Source organism: Balaenoptera ricei, chromosome 10, assembly GCF_028023285.1.
Source record: "Balaenoptera ricei isolate mBalRic1 chromosome 10, mBalRic1.hap2, whole genome shotgun sequence".
Classification (NCBI taxonomy): domain Eukaryota; kingdom Metazoa; phylum Chordata; class Mammalia; order Artiodactyla; family Balaenopteridae; genus Balaenoptera; species Balaenoptera ricei.
In genome coordinates, this window is record NC_082648.1 from 53,758,499 (window position 1) to 53,786,405 (window position 27,907).

Sequence of the window (27,907 nt, forward strand, 5' to 3'; positions counted from 1 at the left end):
AGAATTTAAACCTTAATTAATTTTATTACATCAAAATTAAAATTCTACTCGTAGAAAACACCACATAGAATAAGCTAATAGGTAGTTGACAATATGGGATGAGGTATTTTTAATCTCTAAAACCAATAAGAAGATTAGTATAATGTACATTAGTAGAATGTACAAAGCAATTCTGCTCCTGAGTATATGTCCCAGGAAATTTTTCAAACAGGATGGAAGAGAGTAAGGGGGAGAAAAATGAATATTGATTTCTACCCCAACCCTCAATATTTTTTGTATTTTTATAAATCTGTAACTGATTAATGAATATTTGTTAATAATTATAAACTATGATCTAACTGTGTGCAAGCGAATATATCTATTTAATAATTGCAGTGTCAATTTTGAGAAATATCAAGAAATAAGGGCTTATTATAAGAACAGCTATTGGAGGCCTTGAATCCTTCTCTTGAGTTTCTAAACATTCTGAATTCATATACTTACACACACAGTATATTTACATAAACACAGGACTTGGTCCTCTAATAGAAGTACAGCAACCTATTGTGTAAGAAATCCTTAGGAAATTAGTATAGATGGTGCCTCGTGCCAAATTATTGCACAATAGCATTTTTATTTTTTACATACTGTAGTATTTATTTGTGAGAAGAGAAAAGATAAAAGTTATTCTGTTTCAAGGCTTGATCAAGTATTCTGAGGATGCTGAATAGATTATTGCTCAGTGACTGACTTTGCAAAAACAAAAGAGCTAAGTTTAATAGGGACTCACTAAGTGCCACACACAGTTTAAGCACTTTACATGTACAGTTGACCCTTGAACAATGTGGGGTTAGGGGTACTGATCCTCTGCACAGTTGAAAATCAGCATATAACACTTTACAGTTCACCCCTCTGTGTCCAAGGTTCCATATCCAAGGATTGTGTAGGACTGTAGTATGTATCTATTGAAGAAAATCTGCATATAAGTGGACCCTCAAAGTCCAAACCTGTGTTGTTCAAGGGTCAACTGTACATGACTTAGCCCTTTACATATCATCCCTGTGGGATATGTACCATTGTGAGCCCCATCCTACCCATGAGGAGTGAAGCCTGGGAAGGTTAAATAGTCCAAGGTAGAGTCCAGATTTGAAGTCAGCCAGTGTGGCTACAGAGCCTTCATGTTTTTATCTACTATGCAGAGAAGAATAAAACAGCTCCCTTTTTCTACTTTCTGCCAAGAAATGCTTCTCCTTAGAGAAAAATATAAGGTTCACCTTCTTGGTTGTTTTTTTCCCTTCTATTTTGCTAATGATATACAATTAAATGCAATACATTCTCATTTCATAAGGATGCCAAGGTGGTCAGCTCTAATTCTGTTTATTAAACAGATCGGTTTCTCCAGAAGTTCATCCCACTACTTGCCATGCACTATGGTTAGAAAATCTGCTTTTAAGTTTTCATTAGCTAAATATCAGTAGAGGCTATAAATAGATGTGAACTCAGATTGAAATCCACCCTGGTGGGTATGAGCTTAGCAGATCTGGACTGAGGGCTAAGCATTTTCACTCTTCTCCTTTGGATTATTCAAGGTGAATGCAATTAAATTTACATAAATCTTACTCTGTGCCAGCACTGTAAAAATGTTCTATTGATCTGTATTTTTTTTTTTTTTTATACGTGCAAGCCATAGGCAGTCTTTTTTCCCCCAGCTTTAGGGGATTCTTAAGTAGGTCACAATCAACTTTTCCTTAAAGAACATTTTGGTTAAATATCCGCTTGGGTTTTCTCCTGTAAAATGCATGACTACATGGGACTGTCCGCTAATGAAGAGCCGTACTAACGATAGAGGAACCAAAGTGCTGAATCTCATTATCAGAGATCATCACCAGTCTGTTTTCTATCCCTCAGGTGTTAAAAGGCCTGTTGTTTACTACTACCTCGAAAAGTAATCATATTTATGTAAGTGTGATGTCCCAAGATAACTGCATCCTTCTTATGACCTGCAGCTTCTCATAATTAGGCCTAAAACTTTACACCTCAGAGGTGTCACAAAGCTCTGTACATGGTAACATTCTTTGTCCCTCTAATTAGTGTTTATCGTAGCCTGCCTTTTGCTTACGCTTTTGACTCAGATGTTTAATTATGAAGATGACAGTACTAGAAAACTATGGGATAGCAGACCTAACTCCACCACCCCCACTTTATTTGGAAATCACTCCTCCCCTCCACACATGGAGCACACAGAAGCTGCCATGTTTTTAAACCTCTTGCCTATGGTGGATATTTTTTAGCAGTCAATCGTTTATTCAAGTTAGGCATCAGAGACCTTCCCAGGATTTTTTAATTTGGTGCAAGGAAGTGTGTGAGTTAGCCTTTGTGTGGTGGTGGGAGAAGTAAAAAGTGAATTTAAGACAGTGGGGGACTTGGCTGTCCCACAGAAGACGTGGTATTCAGTGAGAGAAGACGAAGCTGATCCACAAACATCAGAGGAGACAGAGACAAAGTTCTATGGCGCTCAAGGCCCAAGTTCCAGCTATGCCCAAGTCCAACTTCATTCTTAGCTTTCCTACTTTCCTAGGTTGTGGTTTCTAACTTTTGCTGATTTTGCTCACCATTGTACATCTAAAATTGAACACAGAGCCCAGCAAATAGAATATGCCAGATTTAACAGGTAAAATAGATAGATCTACATTTGTGTCTATATTTATGTCCGTATCTATGCATATCTGCTGAATGAATGTTGAATAACACGAGTTGCCCTCTAATTCCAATATTGCCCTGTAATTCCAATAAATTCCCCTTTTAACCTAAGTTGGACTTCTGCCACTTTTAACAGAGTTCTGACCTCCACAATAACCTAAAACAGCTACTGCATACATTACTTAGAAATCTCTTTTATTTTTCTAAACTGGAAGAAAACAATGAGGCTATCAGAGTGGTCTAGAAAAATTGGGGCATTATATGCCAAATGTGAAGTGAATGTTGAATCTGAGAGCAAGTGGGTGGCTATCCACTGGCAGTGCCTCTCCCTCAATACTTCCAGTTACAAGGGCCACGTTAGGAACTTCCCTTAGTGCCCTGAGACAAGAAGGCGGAGACCCCTCCTCCCAGAAGCTAGTAATTTATGGTGCTCAGGGTAACAACGCAAGTGTATCAACCCCTTAAAACATAGCTCGTTATTACATGGATTTAGAACAAATCATGATCCTCTAAGCCTATATGATACAAGCCAGGCTTCCTAAACCAATTTTTTTTTTCTTTTGGTGACAAAAAAAGTTAATCAAATTTAGTTTAAAAGACCTTTGTATGTCATTGTTCAGTGAGAGAAGGTATGAGAGTAAGTACAGTGGGAAAAGGCCCCTTCCCAGTAACCCATTGCACAGCATGGTACACCACAGGTCTTGGGGGTGAATCCTCTCCAAGTAGGCGTTCACTTTTTCTTTGCACATTTTGCAGTGTTTTCCTGGGGGCTGTTTCCCCCATGTCATGACCTGACTTTCAGGGCCCCATTGCACCTTAATTTTCCCCATGCCTATAATGCCCTGACTCAGAGCTCTTAGAAAGCTATGCTCCCCTCCTCCTTCTAATGCCTAGATACTTAAAGTGTGTAATAGAATCATACTTTGAGTTATGCAGCTTAGGAAACTCCTTTTTCAATTTATACATGTTCCATTTTTTCCTGCCTCTACCGTAGCTTCTACTGTTCCCTCCAACTGCAATATCTCTATCACCATGTGCACTATTCCTTCACCGACTGTCATCTGGCATCTTGACTTCTCCCCACAACTGAATAAAACCTTTCCCCTCATTAAATCTCTTCGACAATTTGCTCAAACTCAATTATGACACTTAGCGTGCATACTTTGCAGTATCTTTATTTATGTAAATGTCATATGTCCTGGTGAGAATCAGCCTCTCAAGGATAGGAACTATGCCTTACTCATCTTTGCATCTATTACAGGGCCCAACATACCACTACACAGAACCAGAGTTCAATAAATGATTTGAATTTGATTTTAATCATTTATTTATATTGAGACATCTGTATATTCAATTAAAATGAGAAAAATTATAGTTTATAACTAACTGGATTTGAATTTAGAAGAAAATCTCACAAAATACCTTCTTCATTATTACGTACATGACATAAACAGAACTCAGTTCAAAGATGTTAGTAGAGAAAAAGCATTTTAAAAAGCCAATTGAGGGCTTCCCTGGTGGCGCAGTGGTTAAGAATCCGCCTGCCAATGCAGGGGACACGAGTTCAAGCCCTGGTCCGAGAAGATCCCACATGGTGTGGAGTAACTAGGCCCACACGCCACAACTACTGAGCCTGCGTGCCACAACTACTGAAACCCGCATGCCTCGAGCCCGTGCTCCGCAACAAGAGAAGCCACCGCAATGAGAAGCCCGTGCACTGCAATGAAGAGTAGTCCCTGCTCGCCGCAACTAGAGAAAGCCACACACAGCAACAAAGAACCAAAGCAGCCAAAAATAAATAAATAAATAAATAAAATAAATTTTTTTAAAAAAAACCAATTGAAACGTAAAATAAGTTTTGGACAGCAAGTTAAAAACGTAAAACAACAATCTCACCTGAAAACGGATTCATTCAAACTTTTAGGCTTTTTGCCTCTCCAAAAGGTAGGGCCATTATTCTCTTCTTTGACTTAAAAAAAAAAAAAGTTAGTTGGTCATTAATTACATGATTTGATTGAGTTTATGAAGAAGATAGAGTTACTGTACTGAATTGATGACTCTATAAATCCTTACAAAAACTTGCAAATTCAAAATTATAAACTGGGCAACATGATGGGCAAAAAGAACTTTGGCTCTGATGTTAAAACATGCTCAAATTCAGGATTTTCTTTTTTTTTTTTAATAAATGTTTGACTTTATTTTGATTTTTTTAAGATAAATTTATTTATTATTTATGTTTGGCTGCGTTGGGTCTTCGTTGCTGTGCGCAGGCTTTCTCTAGTTGCGGCAAGCGGGGGCTACTCCTCATTGCGGTGTGCAGGCTTCTCAATGCAGTGGCTTCTCTTGTTGCAGAGCACGGGCTCTAGGTGCATGGGCTTCAGTAGTTGTGGCATATGGGCTCAGTAGTTGTGGCTTGCGGGCTCTAGAGCGCAGGCTCAGTAGTTGTGGCACGCACGGGCTTACTTGCTCTGCAGCATGTGGGATCTTCCCAGACCGGGGATCAAACCCATGTCCCTTGCATTGGCAGGTGGATTCTTAACCACTGCGCCACCAGGGAAGTCCAGGACTTCTTTATTAAGAAGCTGATATTACCTACGATCAGCCTGTACCTAGGTTTAAGTCATGTCTTAAACCTGATTTCATCCAGGTTCAACAATCAAACTTGAACTTTCTCTTTTTCTGTGTGAGGTCACTAAAATGTTGTGACAAAACAACTGTAGCGTCAATGTCCCTGCCTCTCTTTATGTTAGCTTTAAATTTTAATTTGTAACAATGGGGTGGAGAAACTTAGGATCATCTGTTCTCCACTGAGAAATGAAGTATGGCTAGATTTCTGTTTCAGCACTTGGTGGGATGTCTGGTCTCCTGGATGCCAATGACCAGAACCTGGCAGGGCTATAATGGCAATAATGACAAGAGAGCCTGAATACAGATAATAGAGTGATCTGCCCCTGTGTTCTCATGTGCATGCAGCAGTCTTCACTCCTCTTCAGTAGCTTAGATAGGAAGTCCTTCAGCCGTTCAGCACAATGTGTGTCTGATGGCATGCTCAGTGGTGCTGGTCAGCTAAGAAACACTTTTAGAAGCAACACTCCAAAAAGAATGCGCCTGCTATCTCAACTGTAGGAGGTCTGATTATGTTTGTCAAATCCTATTCCTGTGGGGAAGACCAAGCTTCGGTATTGATAAAAGTTATCCACTAAACCTGACTCATCAGTGCCTCGTTGTTTTAGTTTTACCCCACATCATTGGTTTCTGAAAATGTCTAGGTTTTAGGTTTAAAATAAAAATTATAGACATACACACACACATACGTACACATATATAAAACTTTGATTCAGTTTATGTTTCATTAAATTATTATGTCTCATTCTGATTTGAGGATTAGTCTACTTCACTTTATGCCAATGTTTCAAAATATGCCACTAAAGCCTTTAAGGTCTTTTCCATGATTCTAGAGCTGCAGTGATCAAGTTGGTAGCCATGAGCCACCTGTGGCTATTAACATTAAAAATTAAATTAAATTAAAATTCAGATAGTAGCACTAGTCATCTCAAGCGCTCAGCGGCCACATGGCTACTGTTTAGACATAATTAGACTAGATATAGAACAATTCCATCATTGCAGAAAGTTCTATTGAATAGTCCTCTTCTAGAATGTACCTGAAACTAAGGCGCTAATAACCCAATTCATTCCAGAGCTTTTACTGCTGATACAGTTCACCACTGTCACTCTGCTCCCATCAACACTGTTCATTTAGAGTTTACTAACCATTCCCTTCATCTAAACATAAAAGGTACAATTCAAAGGACATATATCAAAGTGCTAACTGTGGCCCATATAAGTACGCATGTGTACTATAGAGAAAAGCCTCTTTTTCACTGTGTCTCCAGAAAAGTTGGGCCTAATTAGAAATCCTGCTTAAAAGTGTGGTGATTAAACTCAGTATTTTTATTATAAATGATTTGCAATTTTGAGATTCCTCTGTTAAGATGATCTAGTGGATTGGAGTGTGAGCACCTTTGCCATATGACATAAATATTCCCTAGGCTTTCACTCAAGAGGTTTGGAGTCGGTTCTAATAATTATCTTTATTTAAATACTCAGTAATTAATGTGAGCGGCTTCTCTAGGCATGACATCATCATTATTAACATGAAGGACTCTAGTAATGACTATTGTCAAATAGATGCTCAGACAGGTTTGAGCCTATCTCTTGCTTCAGAATTACGTATTACAGAATGTCCAGGAGGTGAACCACTGGGATCCTATGCACAGAGCAATACCTAACCCAGGGAACAAGCAGCTTGGAGATGAACAGGAATCAGATCACATCACTGCTGACTTGCTGGAAAGGGGGAATGTGTTTCATCCTCTAATGTGTGCTATGTATGACTCCTTGGGACAATGGTAGTTTCCTGTTTTCGAAAATCCCTGCACCATTCGAGCCCTGGGCCGGGAAGATCCCACATGCCACAGAGCACTAAGCCCATGCACTACAACTACTGAGCCTGCACTCTAGAGCCCTCCAGCCACAACTACTGAGGCCACATGCTGCAACTACTGAAGCTCGCGCACCTAGAGCCCGTGCTCAGCAACAAGAGAAGCCACTGCAATGAGAAGCTCACGCACCGCCATGAAGAGTAGCCCCCACTTGCCTCAACTAGAGAAAGCCTGCGCACAGCAACAAAGACCCAACACAGCCAAAAATAAATTAATTTTTTTTTAAAAAAGCGTAAGTTTAAGCATATACACTTTGCTTATTTTTATATTCTATAGAGAGGCTATATTTTTTGATTATGTTAATAAATGTGCTCATTTTACAAAGGTTCCATGCTTATGAGTGAGGTCCTTTACAAGCATGTTACTTTCTATATCTATTTTTAAGTGTTTTATTGTCACCTTGACTAAATAGGTAACCCATGATCCTCTTTTAATCAAGCTTCCAAATCTCCTCTAATAACCTCTTGATTTTTGCTTTCCCCAAATCAGATCCTAATTGTAAATAAACATATAAAACTTTCAGGTTATCGTTTCCATCTGAAGTATCTTTGAGATTTCCCAGCAGGCCCCTGAAAAAAAAATCACAAAGATTTGTTCTTTCACCGTATAAAAAGAGAAGAGCTTTAAATAATTAGGTTTATTTGATCTATTTACTACTTACTGTACATTTTATGGGAAGAGTTGTCTAATCAGAAGAGGTGCTTAGCCTTCCCTGGGTTAAATTTGTATCGGTAAAATAGTATAAATATTTCAGAAATTCTGTGCTTTATGGGAAGTTGCTAGAGATTTGTTAATGCCCTTACTGTTCATGATAGGTTTGTATTTTTCACAGTCTTGGTGGTGCTTGGCCTGATCACAGTAGGCAATAGCAATATATGTGTCATCAGTCATAATTTCAGATATTATGCAAAAGGTTGACTTAGCCACAGTCTTGCTTTTGATTTGAATTTACCACCTTTTAGACTGTAAATTTTTGTTGGGGAGTTATGTCAGTCTTACCTGTGCAGTTTGTAAAAAATACAGGTATCTCTTTACTTGCTATCCTTGGTTTAAAGTTAGCATATTCTTTATATTATATTATGTTAGTATAATCTCAGTATTATATGTTATATTCAAGACGTTATATAAAAACTATGTTCATTCATTTTTACAAATCAGATGTAACTTGTGTCTGATGTCTTTGAAAACAGGCTTCATCACTATCCTTAGAGACATTTTGTCTATTTTTTTGGAATGGCTTTATTATCTTTGTTTTGCATGCCATAGGAATATCCAGATTTTCCTGTCAGTTGCCTCATCAGACCTTTCATATCTGAAAGGTCTCAGTGATAAACTAACCACAGCTTTTTAAGTCTCTGTCTTCTACAGATAGTTTTCGTTTTACTGAGATACTTGCTTGAGGGTTCTACTATAAGCTAAAGATCAGAGTTTGTGTCTTCGACAAAGAAGGACAGTCTCAGAGTCTCCTGGAAAAAGGATTGAACCAGGTTTTTCAAACTATTTTTTTAACATATTTTTTAATTGAGGTATAATTGACATATAATTCTTCAAAGTATTAACATTTCAAAGCCGAGCTGACATTACGTAGACAACTCTCAAGACCACACCAGTGGACTAAGTCAGGATTTCCAGGACTCTGTTACATCAAGAAGTAGATGGCTTCATGGGATTCCTAACCCACTATCTATCAGAATAAGAAATAACCTGTTTTTGTTGTTTTTTTAAAAAAATTTTTTTGATGTGGACCATTTTTTAAATCTTTACTGAATTTGTTACAGTACTGCTTCTGTTTTATGTTTCAGTTTTTTTGGCCCCGAGGCATGTGGGATCTTAGCTCCCCAACCAGGGATCAAACCCGCACCCCCTGCATTGGAAGGTGAAGTCTTAACCACTGGACTGCCAGGGAAGTCCCAGAATTAACCTTTTAGGACAAAATGAAACTGATGAGGGGAATTTTACATTTATTATTTGTTTGGAATATTATTAATGTTGTTTTAATGTTCTGTTTTTCTGGATATGAAAGGAAGCTCTTTTTCTTCTTAAATAATAATCAGTGGAGTTTATTAAATGAATTTATTTTATTTTATTTATTTAATAAACTCATAACAATTTAGTAGATTTCGCTTTTGGAAACTGAAAATATTTAAATATCAGATTTTCACTGATTCCCCCAGAATTCAGAAACTCTTACGGGATTCAATAAGGATCTGCCTTCCTTTTTACCAGGATACAACCAGATGGACACATTGATTGTAAAACCAAGGCCTTATGGGAAGTGTAATATTTAAGAAGGATGCTCATTTAACCAGGTATGGCATGCCATTTTAAGGGCCAAAAGTTGGCTGTACTCAATGGAGCCAACGCTGACAAAGACTTCCTAGGAAAACTAGCCTGGTACCTAGCTTACAGGGTCCCAGCCTTACAGGTATTAGGAAGGTCACTCCCTGGCAGGCTAGAAAACTCAAGAAATTTTCTGGACCTCAGGAAGACCCTCCAGAAGAAATTTCAGGACCACAAAAATCACTCAAATTTTATAGGTACTACAGGAGAAATCTGGTAGAGTTTCTTAAGCTTGATTTCCTAGCTTTGGGAAAGCAAATACAGGCTTTTAAAAGTCTAACCTGCATTCATTATGAAAACTTCCAGACAGAAGTTAAATTTACAGCAGCAATAGTTGTTCAGTACTCTGGATTTGCAAAGTATTTTTAAGGAGGCCTATCTGGTAAGTTAACACTCTTGTTACACCTATGTAAATAATCCAGCCAGCCTAAAGAATCTTATTTTGTGATTAAGAATAATCTTTTCTCGGGAATTCCCTGGCGGTCTAGTGGTTAGGACTCGGCACTTTCACTGCAGGGGCCGGGTTCAATCCCTGGTCAGGGAACTAAGATCCTGCAAGCTGTGGGGCTTGGCCAAAAAAAAAAAAAAAAAAGAATAATCTTTTCTTTGAGATTATTATGATGGTGGGGGTGGGACAGACTGTCAGGAAAAAGTGTGAAAGACTTTGAAAGGTGGGTGGGGGGATGATTAGTAGGTGTTCTGATGGGTGTAGCCCACCCATCCAAGTTATCTATGCCTTTCATTGTCTCTGACATGTTTTACAATGCTGTAATTTGTAGAAAACTTTTTTGTGTTTTTTAAAAACATATAGAAACATAAAATTTCTAAGTGGTAAATCTATCAACTTTTATCCTCATTTCTTCCCTTGATTTATGCTTAGAAATGCCTTCTGCACCCTAAAATCTGATAAATATTCACCTATAATTTATATTTCCTTTATGGTTTTCTCTTTTACAGTTAGCTCTCTAATCCTTCTGGAACCTTTAGAAGGAGTGTTCCTCAAGACATCGGTCTAACTATGATTCCAAGTGTATTTAATATTAATCTGATGAAAATTATGCTTTAAGTAGAGACTGAATGCAAATAAATATGTAAATATTTCTGAGTCAAGTTGCTTATTAGCAGTTTTGGGGAGAGACAAAGTATAATAATTTGAATAATAATTACCAGAAACACAGCACGCATTTTATATAATAATACTTGTAACATATCTATGAGATAGTCATTATTAACTCCATTTTGCAGCGAAAAAACTAAGGTTCAAAGAGTTAAGTTCACAAAACTAGTAGATAAATGGTGGAATTAGAATTACAAAACAAGGTAGTCTGTCTCTAAAGCCAATTTTATAAAAACAGCTAAGGTTTAAGAGCACAGCCCTACAGGGCTTCCCTGGTGGCGCAGTGGTTAAGAATCTGCCCGCCAACGCAGGGGACACGGGTCCCAGCCCTGGTCTGGGAAGATCCCACATGCCGAAGAACAACTAAGCCCATGTGCCACAACTACTGAGCCTGCGCTCTAGAGCCCATGAGCCACAACTACTGAGCCCACGTGCCACAACTGCTGAAGCCTGCGCTCCTAGAGCCCGTGCTCTGCAACAAGAGAAGCCACCATAATGAGAAGCCTACACACTGCAACAAAGAGTAGCCCCTGCTCATCGCAACTAGAGAAAGCCCGCACACAGCAACAAAGATCCAACACAGCCAAAAATAAATTAATTAAATAAATAAATTTATTAAAAAAAAAAAAAAGAGCACAGCCCCACTAGTGGTCAGAGGTGGGGGTTTTGTCAAAGAAGAATTTCTTTTAAAAACAAGGCTGGCAACTAAGAGTTCGTATGCCACAGCTAAGGAGCCCACGTGCCACAACTAAGGAGCCCACAAGCCGCAACTAATGAGCCCATGAGCCACAACTAAGGAACCCGCAATTAAGGAGCCGGGCAGCCGCAACTAAGGAGGCTGCCTGCTGCAGCTAAGACCTGGCGTAACCAAATAAATAAATAAAAATTAATTAATTAATTAATTAATTGATTAAAAAATAAAAACAAAGCTGGAATCCAAATAGTAATCCAGCAGCTGATTCATTATTGTGTCAGAGTTTCAGTCAAGTTATGCTAATTCCTTCATTTGGAAGGAAGTAAGCCAGGCCTCTTTTTTAGTTGCTGTAATCATCGAATTTGGTTAGCTCTGTCATTCTAGAACATAATATCTTGCTTAAATACACCAAGGTGGCATCTATACAAAGCAGTCATGTACATTTTTTCTGTATTCATTGGCCTGAGAAAATGTCCATGATATGCTGGAAACTAAAATTAACAGATTACAAAACAGTATGTGGAGTATGGTTCCATGTTAATTCATAGAACAGTTTGTAATGTTGTATACCAAATTTCTTGGGTGTGTGGTTAACTGTGGTTATCTCTGAATGATGGAATTACATGTATATAATTTATTTTTATTTATTTTAATTGTAAGAATCATCTTGTTTGCTGATTTTTTAAAAAATATTTCAACTGGTAGTCTGGCATCTCATAGTCATAAAACACAAATGTGTGCATTCTTCCCTAAAAATTTGTCACCAAAGAGCTAAGGGAGCAGGGGCAGTAAGGACAACATCTAATATGACTCATGAAGACAGTTTACAGCAACCTCACTTTTATTTATTTATTTTTTTAAATTTATTTATTTATTTATAAATAAATAAATAAATTATTGGGTCTTCGTTGCTGCACGCGGGCTTTCTCTAGTTGCAGCAAGCGGGGGCTACTCTTCGTTGCGGTGCGCAGGCCTCTCATTGCAGTGGCTTCTCTTGTTGCCGAGCATGGGCTCTAGGTGCACAGGCTTCAGTAGTTGTGGCACACGGGCTCAGTAGCTGTGGGTCACGGGCTTAGTTGCTCCGTGGCATGTGGGATCTTCCTGGACCAGGCTTGAACCCGTGTCCCCTGCATTGGCAGGTGGATTCTTAACCACTGTGCCACCAGGGAAGTCCCAACCTCACTTTTCAAAAGCCATTTTTATGCACATCATGAGGCCCCCATCATGAGAAGGGAGGTGGTAGATGATTACACTGATGACTGTCACACAACTAAGGGGATACATCTGTGTCTGAGAAAGGGGGGGATGATGACAGATGTGATAAATGGACAGTAGCTATGAAGAGTGGTAGTGCCAAAATGATCTGTCACCTTTCACCCCCCCCTTCTCTGTTATTGGTTCATCTAACAATCATAATCTCAGTTGCAAATCCCATGGCTACAAAACTATAGATAGAGCAAAACTCTGACATAAACAGTTAATTCGCTTGGACTTGAATTACAAGGACAAAGTGTTAGAGAAAGGAAGGTGGTCTCTCTCTTTTTCTCTTTTGCTTTTAAAAATAAAAAAATTAATCAAAATCTTTTTGTAAAGACCCACAGCATGTTTGCGAAGCATGAGAGGACCACCCAGGAGCCAAGGAAGGCTAATTTACTCATCCATGGAGGGGCAGGGGGAAGAGTTTTCTGACTAGAAAGCCTCTCCACTGGCAGCAGTGAACAGGGCAAGGACACTTACTTAGTCCAAAGAATATGCTGTCAGTGCCTGAAGGAGGAAAAGAAAGCTCTTAAAAGGGATATAGCTGAATTCAATCCCTTGTTAGCAATTTATTTTAGACTTGGTGTTATCTGAAAAAAAATGTTTTGCATTTACATAAGAACATCAGAAACATCTTTAGGAAATTCAAAAGCCAAGTCGTCTGTTTTAGCTCAAAGCAGAGAGAGAGAAAGACAGAAAAGAGAGAGGGAAAGAGAGAGAGGGAGGGAGGGAGGGGAAGGAGAAGAGGAAGGGGAAGGAGGAAGGAAGGAAGGAAGGAAGGGAGGGAAGAAGGAAGGAAGGGAGGGAGGGAGGGAGGAAGGAAGGGAGGGAGGGAGGGAGGAAGGAAGGGAGGGAGGGAGGAAGGGAGGAAGGAAGGAAATGTAATGGTCCTATAGAACTACCTTTGTTTAAAATTTTCTAACTACGTCTTCAAATAAGCTTTAAATATTGTGACAAATTCTAGTTTGTAAACTAACCCTTAGCTTATTTAGGTTGGAAATAAGATTATCTATTGTTTCATATAGCATTGAATTTATATTTTTAGGGCCATTTTTCAAGGTTGAAAGATTTGCTTTTACCAGCTACCTTCTAGCACAGGTAATAATATCTGCAGAATATCTACATGAAAATAATTTTAGAACTCCAAATCAGGACATGACAGATTTTTTCCCTATGACTTGCTGACATAAAAGCTCTTATAAAATAATTAAATCATACTATTTATATATACTTGATAAATCACCCCGTTTAAATATAATTGTATTATTGACCCAGTGGTGGACTTATACTGCTCCACTAATATAAATGTTAACTTTAGCTGTCAGTCTTTTCTCACTAGAAACTGAGGTTGACAAGTTGGAGTTATTTGTAAATAGCCTCCTAAGTTCTCCCTCCCAGTCAATATTATTAAAATTCTAAGACAATTCATAAGTTGTAGTGCTTCCTGATATGTGACCTGACTTCCTTTGCCTCTGAAAAAGGTGCTGACTATACAACCCCCATCACTGCTAATTTGGAGCCAAGTGTTCCAACCATGTCCAATAGCACCAACTGCTATTCTCCCAGTAAAAGTTGGGTCTTGGGAAAACCTAAAAAAAAAAAAAACCCATATTACTGATGCCGAAATCTCGGCCTCTGTGCACTGGTGCCGAATCAAATCTCGGAAACAGAGTTTTTGGTGAAGTAGAAAAGAATAGCTTTACTGCTTTGCCAGGCAAAGGGGGACACAGCAGGCTCATGCCCCTCAAAATCGGTGTGTCCCAACCCGGGAGGATTTGGTGAGGAGTTTTATAGCAGTGGTTCAAGGGCGGGGTTGTTAATAAGCATCAGGGTGTGTGCAGGGCCTGCACTCCTTTCATGTGGCCTCATGTGGTCTCCTAATGAGCTTCTCTGGTTCTTTTAATCTGGCCTCAGTTAGTCTTCTCTGGAATGAAGAACGCTAACATCTTCCATTTGTTGGGGGTTTTAGTTCTGTAAAGAGCTCAAAGAAATTGTTACGTGTATCCCTTGAGGCGGAACCAGGACCCTGCCCCAAGGCTGCCATAATGTTTCTTGGCTGCTCCTTCCTTGTTTCCGTATCCCCTCCCTTCCCTGATTAGCAGCTGTTTGAAAGGCTTCTGTGCCTAGGAGCCCAACAGGGTCCTCTCAGTTTCACTACCTGTGTGAAGGGAAAGAAAGAAACCACGCTGGCTCACCAACCAGCTACACCTTCTCTCAATCTGTGAAGTTAAGAGTGGGTAGGTGTGCAGGAAAGGGTTAACTCAACAGGTCTGAGTTGCTCATACCTTGCATCTTGGAAGAAAGGCCTATCTTCAGGACTGGCCTGACCCTAGGAGTTAACCTCTGAGTCTTGGAATATTCTGCCTGCTAAGAGTGTTTGTATATGCCTGAGACCTTGAGTCATGCCGTACCCGTTTGATTAGATAAATCTATTCTGACAACATAATTTATAGTAAACATAAGATTTTACCAGAGCTGAGAGTAAGGAGATAAAAGGGGTGGCTACAGGCGCCGGGCCCAGGCGCAGCCGGCGCCCCCGCCCTTAGGCCGCCGGCAGGGGCGGGCGGACTCGCGGGCGTCGCCTCAGCTCCCCGCGGCGGCGGGCGGACTCGCGGGTGTCACCTCAGCTCCCTGCGGCGGCGGCGGCGGGGCAGGTGGGCTCGGGCCGGCGCCACTGAGGGGAGGGGACTGCGGGGGGCGGCTTAACGGCACCCGAGGCCGTTGCAGGCCTCAGCCGTACCCAAAGGAGCGGGGACCCGGCGAACAGCTTGGTTTGCGCGATCACAGCGTACAGAATGGATCTTGGAGGAAGGGGTCCCTGCTGGGCCTTCAAGGAAAGCACGTGTAGACATGAACAACCTTCAGTCTCCTGACCTCTGGAGTTCACTGTTGGCAGAAAGCAGACTTTGAATGGACCATGATGGATCCAGGATTGGGAGAGAATTGGACCAGAGCCCTTTGTGCGTCAGGGCGTAAGTAGGTTGATTGCAGCCTGATCTCAGCTTGGTTCAGTCTGTCCTGTAGCAGGAGTTTCTCAACTGTGGAGTTGGAATGCAAGGTCTCTTGGGAAAAGGTGACCCTGTTCTTCACTGAGAAAGCGTGAAGTTTCCGGTTGAATCAGTCTCCTGAGGTTGCTGTGTAACCTGAGTGTCCAGAGCTGGAAAGCCTCTGGCTGTTTTGAAGAATCAAGTATTATATTAAACTTAGGGAAAATTTCTAACTTTGTAGCCTTCCTACCTGGAGAAAGAAAATAAAACCCTTTGAATCAAAAAAAAAAAAAAAAAAAAAAAAAAAAAAAAAGGGGGTGGCTACAGTCTGAGTAGCTGAAGTCACTCATGCAGGTCCTGTACACCTACATGACTGACCCGCATAAAAACTCTGGACACCAAGGCTCAGGTGAGCTTCCCTCACTGGTAACACTTTACACGTGTTGTAACACAGTCAGACATATCCATGCCACTCCACTGTGAGAGAACACCTAGAAGCTTGCACTTGGTTTCTCCTAAATTTCATCCCACACACCTTTTCCCTTTGCTGAATTTAATCTGTATCCTCTCACTGTAATAAACCATTTCTGAATCCTGTGAGTCCTTCTATGAACCATCAAGCATAAGGGTGTCTCGAGGACCCCCTACACAGTTGGACAACCATACCCAAGCATAAGGCCATTGGCTGACAAAGTATAAAACATACATATACCAATAAACATACTGTGGGTCTAAAAATAAAATTGCTTCTATTATGAGAGTGCAATGTTATGATGAGGTAGATTTTTGTGTTTTTGTATTTTGTTTTCTTATTGTGGGACAATGTTTAAGGAGAAAGACTGCTATACAAACATTACTACTATGATAACAAAAGTAACAGAAACCTCAAAAATTCCAAATTTCCTAATTACTGAATGGACCCATTTTGCTCAGGTGGCTCTCATTTCTTTTTTCTTTCTTTCAAATTGAAGTATAGTTGTTGCACAATATTATATAAGTTTCAGGTGTACAACATAGTGATTCAAAACTTTTAAAGGTTATACTCCATTTATAGTTATTTTAAAATGCTGGCTATATTCCCCATGTTGTACAATGTATCCTTGTAGCTTATTTTATACCTAATAGTTTGTACCTCTTAATCCCCTACCCTTATATCGCCCCTCCCTCCTTCTCTCTCCTCACTAGTAACCACTAGTGAGGTAATGACACTAGCGGTGTCATTACCTCACAGGTGGTATGTATATATATGTGTATATATATATACATACATATATTACACATTCTTTATCCATTCATCAGTTGATGGACACTTACATTGCTTCCATATCTTGGCAATTGTAAATAATGCTGCTATGAACATTAGGGTGCATGTATCTTTTCAAATTAGTGTTTTTGTTTTGTTTTTTCAGATATATACCCAGGAGTGGAATTGCTGGGTCATATGGTAGTTTTATTTTTAGCTTTTTGAGACACCTCCATACAGTTTTCCACAGTGGCTGCACCAATTCACATTCCCACCAACAGTGTACAAAGGTCCCCTTTTCTCCACATCCTCACCAACATTTGTTATTTGTGGTCTTTTTAATGATGGTCATTCTGATAGGTGTGAGGTGATATCTCATTATGGTTTCGATTTGCATTTCCCTGTTGATTAGTGATGTTGAGCATCTTTTCACGTGCCTGTTGGCCACCTGCATGTCCTCTTTGGAAAAATGCCTATTCAGTTCTTCTGCCCATTTTTTAACCAGGTTGTTTGTTTGTTTGTTTGTTTGATGTTGAGTCGTATGAGCTGTTTACATATGTTGGATATTAATCCTTTATCAGTTATATCACTTGCAAATATTTTCTCCCATTCAGTAGGTTGTCTTCATTTTGTCGATGGTTTCCTTTGCTGTGCAAAAGCTTTTAAGTTGAATTATACCCCATTTGTTTATTTTTTGCTTTTATTTCCTTTACTTTAGTAGACAAATAGGTGGCTCTCGTTTCTTATGCATTTTCATGAATCGTCCACCTACAGAGTTCCTATCAAAGGCCTGACACCAAAGAGGGATTGGAACATGAAAGAGAACCTTAGACTAAGAAAGCCTAAAAACTGAACTCAGGGCTTCCCTGGTGGCGCAGTAGTTAAGAATCCGCCTGCCAATGCAGGCGACATGGGTTCGAGCCCTGGTCGGGGAAGATCCCACATGCCGCGGAGCAACTAAGCCCGTGCGCCACAACTACCGAGCCTGCGCGCTAGAGCCTGCAAGCCACAACTACTAAGCCCACGTGCCACAATTACTGAAGCCTGTGCGCCTAGAGCCCATGCACCGCAAGGAAGAGCAGCCCCCGCTCGCCACAACTAGAGAAAGCCCACACACAGCAACGAAGACCCAATGCAGCCAAAAATAAAAAATAAATAAAAAATAAAAACTTTTAATAAAAAAAAGTGAACTCAATGCAAACTCATGTACAAAGATCAGGATTAAAATCACTTGGAAATCAGATTTCTAAGTGGAAGGTACTAAGGTGTCCTAAAGGAAAGCCATCAGGCAGGCAGCAATCTAATTAACTAATATGAATTATTCTAATTAAGTTCTTATGAACTAATTCATTGTTCTGTGCCCTAATTATTAAGTACATCATGACCAAACTAGGTAATCAGTCAACACCTTGACAGAAATTTGGAATGTTGGGGAAACACTATGAACTAGCAGTAAAGAGATCTGATTTCTAATGTGGCCTCCACTATTAACTAGCAGTGTGGCTTTGTTCAAGTTACTTAATCTCTTTTGGCTGTGATTTCCTCAAGTGTAAAATGAGGAATGTGAAATTGATTTAAGGTCTCTCTCAGCTTGAATACATATATTATAATGACTATATTTCAGGAAATGTATTTACATGATCAGGAAGACCCACATGGGCTTCTTTGCAAAGATGCAGGCAAAAAGCATCTGCAGAGTCCTATTTTGTAGGAGGAGAGTATACTTATATAAATATGTAATTTACCTAGGCATTTTATTAAGAACGTTCCTTTAAAGAATTCAGTATCTGTATCACAAAGAATCTATACCTTGTAAAAGGTACTGGTACTAGCAGAGCTACACGACATATTAAATGCAGTTCTTCATTCTAGTTTCTTTATGCTAGAATTTTTCCATATGAAAAAGTTAACACAAGAGAGAGATGACAACCAAATGCAATGTGTGATTCTTGATTGGATCCTAGTTTGAAGAAACTATCTGTAAAAGACAGCTGGAAACAGAAAAGCTATGTGGCCTTCACTAAAACAGGCTCTACTTGGGACTTGCCTGGTGGTACGGTAGATAAGACTCCACGCTCCCAGTGCAGGGGGTCCGGGTTCGATCCCTGGTCGGGGAACTAGATCCCACATGCATGCTGCAACTAAGGAGGCCACGTGCCACAACTAAGGAGCCCGTGAGCCGCAACTAAGAAGCCCACCTGCTACAACTAAGACCTGGTGCAACCAAATAAATAATAAATTTTTAAAAATCATGCTTTAAAAGCAAAACAAAACAAAAACAGGCTGTACTTGGTTCCCCTGATTTGGGTTTAGACATATTATAGAAAGCTGATCAAGCACATACTATTTCCTCCTTTTTGAAAACACTTGCCCTATTTTTCTGCCTAGAAACTTGTATTCTTCCTTTAAGACCAAGCTCAAAAGTAACTTCCTTGGTGAACCTTTACTTATTCATCCACCCAATAGAATATGTCCTTCCTCTTGTCCCACAATATTCTGTTTATTATATCTATTTTCACATTCCATTATAATTATCTGCATATATTTTTTCTTCTTTCCCATCTGCTTGCCTTCCTCTCTAAATTAGGAGTTACTCAAAAGCAGGTACCATTTTTTATTCATTTATACATTTGTAGTCCCTGGTAATTCAAAACACTGGTAGAACGCTCCATATAAAATCTAACATCCATTCAACAGAAGTATAGCGTAGAAAGGAGAAAAACATAAACCAGAAAAAAAATGAAAAGGGAAAAACTGACGGCAGACATCATGAACGTGGCCACTTTGGAGATCATTTTACTTAATGGGACATTAGGTAGTGGAAGTAAGGCCCCAACAGAGCCAAATTGTGAGACATTTTTCAACTCCCATGGTCCTTTCAGGACCTAACTTCCTCTGCACAGCAAGCTCTAACTCTACAGTCTCCCACAAAGGGAGGAAAGCAAGTAAAAAATTAATTTACTCAAATTGCAATGTAATGAATTACCTGTACCAAGAGTATTTCAGAGAGAATCTGAAGGAGGACCAATGGCCAGCCCAAAAGATTTAATCTACTGATGAAGTGGCCAAACAATATATGGAGATATCGTCAATGAATTTCCCTCAAGTTAAACCCCATTAGCAATTACCTTCGTCACACTGTACTTAAGCTTGCTACTATGTAGAAGCTATTTTTACATTTAGCATTTGGCAGATCCTTCCACTGTCATAATTTAAAAACTCACTTTTGTCTCCACCAGGTGTTTTTTTCCCATTTTACTCTACCTGGGCTTTAGCATTCCAATCCCTAAGGGAGTCTGAGTAGATGAGCTATTATTGGAATGTATGAATATTGCTGGCATGAATGATCCACCCACATATTCCAAAAGGAATGACCAGTTTGCAGAATTGGGGACTGCCCCATCATAATATTGGAGGCTCCCTAGATTATTTCAGTGTTAGGCTTGAAAAATCTTTGCCTCAGGACCAACAGCCACAGCTCAGAAAGACTGAAAGAAAAAAAAAAAAACTTTTCAAGTCTTGGCTCTGTGAAGAGGATGCTACATCCCAACTGGGTCTTTACAGCCAAACCTGTCCTTGAACCTCATCAGCAACAACAATGACACCAGTCTCAGCTATGAAGGACAGCAATCCTGAATACAGAGAGGTGGAGTGGGAGAACGAAAAAGGTGTTTTGTTTATAACTTCATCCCCTCCTTCCTGACAACCAATGCCCAGAAACCATGTAATGCGCATACTGAGGTAACTTTGGTGTCCTTATTGCAAAACCAGAAAACTTCTCAAGAAATACCATGAATTTGCAGAAGGCCAGTTGTTACTACGTGCGTAGTGGTTAAAGAATGCTGGCTCTCATATCCAAAGGCCTAAATTTACATTCCAGCTCAGGTGTTTTCAGATTATGTGACCTTGTACAAGTATTTACCCTTTCTCTGCCTCAGTTTTCTCATCTCTGAAAGAAAGAGAACATCACCTTCCCTAAAGAATCAGTAAAATGAAATGAGATAATCCACGTAAAGTGTCTGGCCCAAGACAGGCACACAGTACATGCCCAATAGATATCTATTATAATTCACAACATTTGATTATTCATGAGAACTTCAGTAATGCAATACTGAGACAGATTCATGGTTCACTTAGTCTGGCATTTGTCTCTGATGGGGGCAGCAAAAGGCATTTGGGGAGAGAAGTGAATGCTCTTTTTTGTTATTAAATGAATAAGGCTTTATCTGAAAATATCCCTAATTTCTTTGATTAAATCTCTAAGAGTAATATATCACTTATGAATGAATCTACCTCATTTTTGACCATATTTATATTTGCAACTGGTACCAATTTCTCTTACTTACATTAAAATACTACTTTCAAAATGCAGGGTGGGGCAGCCCCTTATTTCTTATTTTCCAATATTTTGTGAATAATCCCATATTTGCCTTATCTCTTAGTCTTGATTTCATAGTCTTCATTCAGATTTCTTCTACCAGCTTTTAATTTCGGAGAAAAAAAGAGCCTTAAGCTTTCGGCACTTGATTATCTAGTTTCTAATTTATTCAGTTCAATTCATAATGGGTATTTTTGAGTTCCTACTGCAAAGCACAAAATTGAAACATACAAAACATAAGATGGAGTTTCTGTTTTCAAAAAGCATACGGTCTTCTGGAGATCCAGTCAATGAAAACTTTTTTTTTTAAATGATCTACTATGTATCAAATCAGCTGTAGCCTAGAGATTAAGAGCACTGACTCTGGAGCCACACTACTTGGGTTCAAATTCTGGTTCTGTCACTTAATGGAAGACCTTGGGCAAATTGCTTACATTCTCTGTATTTCAGGTTCCTTATCTGTAAAACTGAGCTAACAGTATTTTCTGGGGTTGTTGAAGGATAAAGAAGTTCCACATTAAGCACTTAGAACAGCAGCTGAGTAGCATATAGTAAGCACTCAATAAAATGTCAGCAATTTGAGGTAGGCATTAAAGCTATTCACAAATATTCCTATCCTCTCTCCCAGACACATGGAATGCACACATGGTAGGATCACATTCTCCTGCTCCCTGTTGAGTTAGGCATGGCCATGTGCCTGACTCTGGCTAGTGAAATGTGAGAAGTAGTGACATGCCTCTGGGTAGAAGATTAAAACCCAGTACATAATTTGCAGAGTCGATTTCTCCCTGCCATGGTGATTAAGCAGCATGTGGTGAAATGAAGCCTCTCATACTAAGATGTGTAACTAAGTATCACATATCTTGTGACTAAAATGAACAGTCCTTGCTAATCCACCAGGGACAGGTAGCTGAGACATAGACTCTATGCTGTGTTAAAGCCCTGAGGCATTGAAGTGATTTCTTAGTGCAGCTTAATTTAAGCTATTCTGACCAATACAATATCATTCCAGTCGCTAGGGATACAGCAGTGAATCAAACTGACAAAATGCCTGCCCTCCTGAAGTTTCTCAAGACTTGAATGCAATACCCAAAATGCTCTATGCAAACAAACTATTAAGAAACAGCCGCGGGACTTCCCTGGTGGCGCAGTGGTTAAGAATCCGCCTGCCGATGCAGGGGACATGGGTTCAAGCCCTGGTCCGGGAAGATCCCACAAGCCACGGATCAACTAAGCCCGTGCGCCACAGCTACTGAGCCTGTGCTCTAGAGCCCGCGAGCCACAACTACTGAGCCTGCATGCTGCAGCTACTGAGCCCACATGCCACAACTACTGAAGCCCGCACGCCTAGAGCCCAGGCTCTGCAACAAGAGAAGCCACCACAATGAGAAGCCTGTGCATCACAACAAGAAGTAGCCCCTGCTCACCGCAACTAGAGAAAGCCCGCTCGCAGCAATGAAGACCCAATGCAGCCAAAAATAAATAAAATTAATTAATTTTTTAAAAAATTAAAAAAAAAAAGAAACAGCCACAATGACTGATAAAGAGTTTACCACTTCTTTCTTCCTCCCACAGTGAGATCTTTGAAATGCAACAAATGAGTCAAAATAGAGGGAAAAAAAGCTCAAGATAAAAAGAAGTATCCATAACATGGTCTCATATAACTCTCACTATCTCTCAAAATGCATGACACAGATAAACACCACAGGGATCATCCCATACAAACACAAAAGAAGCATTAAGAGAGCTGAACCTGAGCAGCAGGAGACCCGTGAGAATTTACTATTGACTCTGCCACTAACTGGCTATGTAACTCTGGCCAGTGTGATGAGTTGTCAGTCTCCCAAGTCCCTCAATATTTGGAAATAAGGAAATATCATGTCCCTTTCTAAGAGGTAAACTGTATGATGGATCTGAGCATCCATTTATTCACTTATTCATTCTTCCAATTTTACAAGTAGTTATTGACTGTCTGCTATGTGTCAGGGAATATAACGCACAGTGATACAGGGATGAAAAGACAAACAAGGTCCTGCTGTCATGGAGCCTATATTTACTATGGGACATAGATAATAATAAATCACTAAACACGTTAATCTTATACTGCAAATAGTGGTAAGTGCTTTGAAACAAAGAGACGTGCTAAGTGTGTTGGGGGAATGGTACTTTAGATCGGGTGAACACAGAAGGCATCCCTGTGGAAGTGATGCTGAATTCAGAAACATGACTGACAAGAAGGAATCAACCCTCTGAAGATCTGAGGAAAAGTGTTCCAGATAGGATGGCAGGTGCAAAGGCCCTGAGGGAGGAAGAAGAGCAGAAAGAGCTCTGGGAAGAGTGGTAGGAGGTAAGTCAGAGATGGAGGGGTCAAACCATGGAGGCTCCTATAGGCAATAAGGAGTTTGCAAGTTCATGCAGACTTTGAAACAGAAGAGTGATATAATTTAATTTATAATTATTATTTAAAAGGATCATCCCAACTGCTATGTGGAGAGGAATCAATTTGGAGGCAATTTCAGTAGTCTAGATAAGGGACTGGACAAGTGGTGCTAGAAAAAGGAATAAGAAAAATGGGAAAGGTCATAGTTAGATATATTTTGGAAGGCAAGTGACGGGGTTCAGAACACACTACCCCAAAACATGGTGCCTTGGCATACTGAATACTTTGAGCTGAAGGAATTCAAGAAAACACAGATGCAGGAAAGTCCTTCTGACCTTCCCCAGCCCTCCTCCCCTGAATCAGGTCTTAAGGCCCTCATGGGAGAGGTGCCCTCCCTATACCCAGAGGAAAGGAACATCCTTATCTCCAAGACAGGGATGCCAAGACGAATCCAAACTAGCAGGCCTTTCTAAAATTTCCCCAGTCTATTACCCTTAACTTTTTTTAACTTTTTTGAACTATCACATTTTTCTATGACTCTCCATTCTTCATCAGACCTAGTACTAAACACACATAGGTTTAACTGTTTCTTCTTTGAGATTTCATTTCCTTATAAAGGCTCCCATGTCATATAAAATTTTCAGACCTAGCCAGGGTCCCTAAGAGGGCTGAGAAAAACGTTTTCCTCTTCTACACAAGTCAAGATGACATACTGATGTGTAGGATGAGGAGAGTGAAAGAAAGATAGAACTGAAGATAATGGAAGATGATGTTACTTCCTAAAATAGGAAAAGCTAAGAGAGGAACACGTTTGGGGGTGGAGATCAGGAATTCTGTTTTTGAACATATTAAACTTGACAAACCCAGTGCACAAATTTTCAAAAAGAATAAATGAGATTTTAAAACACCTAATATATAGGGACTTCCCTGGTGGCCCAGTGGGTAAGACTCCACGCTGCCAACGCAGGGGGCCTGGGTTCAGTCCCTGGTGGGCCAACTAGATCCCGCATGCATGCCGCAACTAAGAGTCCTCATGCCGCAAATAAGACCTGGCGCAGCCTAAATAAATAAATAAAACACCTAATACATAATCAATGCTCAAAAACCAGTTATTTTTTTCCCAAATTTACTAAATCTCCTAAAGAGATAATATCAATCTTACAGATTCATAAACCTTAGTTGACTTAATATATGTGAATAAAGGTTATTGATAATAATGAAACATGTATGTAGCTCTACCCATGTGCCAAGTACTATTTTAAGAGTGTTTCATCTATTAATGAAGTTAATCCTCCCAACAGCTCTATAAGGAAGGTGCTGTTATCTCCATTTCACAGATGAAGAAATGGAGGCACAAAGTAGAGGTTGAATAACTTGACCAAATCCACACAGGTAGAAAGCAAAAGCTGAATAAAAATGTATTACTAAATGCCCCGATGTATATTGCAGATAATAAACTGAGAAACAAAGAGACAGATTATGTTGAATATTTAACAGATATTTATTGGCCATCTCACTTGTATCAGGCAGTGTTCTAGGAACCAGATAGAGCAATGAACAAAACAGACCAAAAGACCTGCTCTCATGGGCTCAGTGAAGAAAAAGTGATTTGGAGAAAGAACAACTTGGGCTTAGCCTGGAAACTGTGTAGGATCTGAATATGGAAAGGGGAAAGCAGGAATCCATTAGCAAACTACAGTGGCCCCTTCGGCACAGCTTGTGACCTGTTTCTGTCCGAGCCGAGAATATTTTTTACATTTTTAAAAGGAGAAAGAGAAGGAGGAAGATTATAGATATGATGTTCTGAACATCCTTGAAGGAGGAGGAAGCAAACACTGCAAGCAAACAGGCCCGGCTATAAAGGTGCATTTGCTGCCTATTCAAGAAGCCACATGGACCCCAGGATGGCTGGAGAGGAGATATTCACTGAGGAAAGTGGTGAAAGGACAAGGACAAAGAAAGGCAAGAAGTAGAGACAAGGGCTGCTGAAGTTGACAGGTTCTTTTTCTTTGTAGGTGATGGGATGGCATTGAAGGAGAGTGAATCCATAGGAAATCACTGTTCAGGACAGTCGGTTCTCACACTTGAAAAATGTGAATCTTAGAAGGGCTTAAAGAATAGTATTGTGATGCACACGACAAGGGCAGAACTCTAGAGCTTTCAAAAGTAACTTTGAAAGAAAACATCTGCCTTTCACAAAAGCTCTGCCCAAACAACCTTGGAAACCCTTTCTTTTAGGATATGAACCATATCAAACACCTACTGAGTGGTGATCATTTTGTAATGTATAGAAATATCAAACCACTATGTTGTACGCCGGAAACTAACATAGTGTTATAAGTCAATTATATATCAACTTTTAAAATAATTAATTAATTTTTAAATATAAATGATTAAAAAACTTACATAAAATTATTTAAATAAAACTGACATTAATTTGTTTTGAAAAAACAAAAACAAAAACAAATCACCTACTGAGACCTCCAAGTGCACGTGAAGCTTGTCTTTGCTAGAACAGAAATCTCACCTCTATACTCTGGGTCTAACGTCTTGTTGCTGTTCTTTCAATTTTTTTTCCTTAGGGGAGAGAACAGAATTTTATCTGTGTATTTGCAAATTTTATCCTAAGTGTAACTGGAATATGAGACATGAACTATGTGGAGAAATCTGGCCAAATGTGGAACAAGAAGGGTAGGGGCCCAGAGGCATAAAGGACTGGTTTGCTTAGGGGCTTTATTGACAGGACAGTAAAAACAAAGGCCAAGTGGGAACCTGAGCCAACTGAAAGTTAAATAACAAGAGACAAACTTGCACAGTAAAATGAGAAGACCTTTGAGAACGGAAAAGTATGTCTAAAGAGGTAGCCTTAGAAGGAGGACAGCACCCTAGTAGAAAAGGAGATTAAACAGTTTATCTTTCAAGAAAGGAGGAACCAGTTCTAAAAAACAAAGCTGCCTGGCACTGAGATAATATAATCCAATGTAATAGATAGCAGGACAACTATATATGACATAACACAGAAATCAGGAAAATTCTCTATGTGGTACCAAGGACAGACACAGTGTTATTAATTGACACTAGATAAAGCAATTTGGGGACACCCATTTTTCACACACCCTATGGAGCTTAGTACAAGCCACTGAAATGTAACAATAACTATAATAAAAACCCAGAAAAAGAGATTAAGGCATTTGTGCTTGACGTGATTATACTTATTTCTCACTGAAACAATACATTTTTTTAACAATTACCCATTTTAAAACAACGCAAGAGAAAACACTTCTGTATTGAATTCCTATTGCTGTTGTAACACATTACCATAAACTTGGTGGTATTAAACAACACAAACTTATTTTCTTACAGTTCTGGGGTCAGAAGTCTGAAATGGGTTTCACTGGTCTAAAACCAAGGTATCAGCAAGACTGCATTCTTTCTGGAGGCTCTAGGGAAAAACCTGTTTCTGTGCCTCTTCCAGCTTTTAGAGGCTGAGCACATTTCTTGGTTCGTGGCCCCCTTCCAACTTCAAAGCCAGTAGTCTTTCTTATGCTGTATCACTCTGCTGCTGACTCTTCTTCTGCCTCCCTTTTCCACTTTTAAGGATTTTGTGATTACATTCACCCTATGCAGATAATCCAAGATAATCTCCCTATTTTAAGGTCAGCTGATTAGCTAGCAACCTTAATTCTATCTGCAACTGTAATTCCCCTTTGCCATGTAACGTAAAATATGGACAGGTTCTGGAGATATCTTTTGGGAGCCATTATTCTGCCTACCACAACTTTAACCAAAGTTAAACTATATTGTGTAAGATGGACATTCAATCGATCAACAATGCTGAAATCTTAGATTTGTTCAGCACCTTTATAGACATTACACATTCTTCTATATGCCTGAAAGGTAAACTCTGTACATCGAGTACAGAGTTTACCTTGTAAACTAAATAAATTGGTATGCCTTTTTGTAATATTCTTGGCTTGGGAGGCCTAGGGAGCTTTACTGTACTTTGCAGATTCTCACAGCTTAAAAAGAAATATATATAACAACTACTGAAATATGTAGTATTTCATATAAATAAATAAATTGGTATGCCTTTTTGTAATATTCTTGGCTTGGGAGGCCTAGGGAGCTTTACTGTACTTTGCAGATTCTGACAGCTTAAAAAGAAATACATATAACAACTACTGAAATATGTATACTGTCTCTTTTTGGGGAGAGTAACAATATCCTAAAATCACTATTTTCTGTTAAAAGAATACATGTTTACACTGCAGACACTAGAAAAAGTTGAGTGTTTAATGTTTTCTAAAACATTTGGTCAGAAATTTAATTT

At 39.5% G+C, this 27,907-nt stretch overlaps 2 protein-coding genes across 3 annotated transcripts in view; one reads left to right on the top strand and one right to left on the bottom strand.

Moving 5' to 3' along the window:
* Positions 1 to 27,907, top strand: part of XPOT (exportin for tRNA) — a 148,094-nt gene that overhangs the window by 74,244 nt on the left and 45,943 nt on the right. The window lies entirely within an intron of this gene.
* The window catches only part of C10H12orf56 (chromosome 10 C12orf56 homolog), a 74,801-nt gene that overhangs the window by 45,537 nt on the left and 1,357 nt on the right, over positions 1 to 27,907 (bottom strand). Inside the window, 2 exon segments of the mRNA XM_059937372.1 lie at positions 4,576 to 4,648; positions 15,302 to 15,416. Coding sequence (XP_059793355.1) covers positions 4,576 to 4,648; positions 15,302 to 15,416 — 188 coding nt within the window.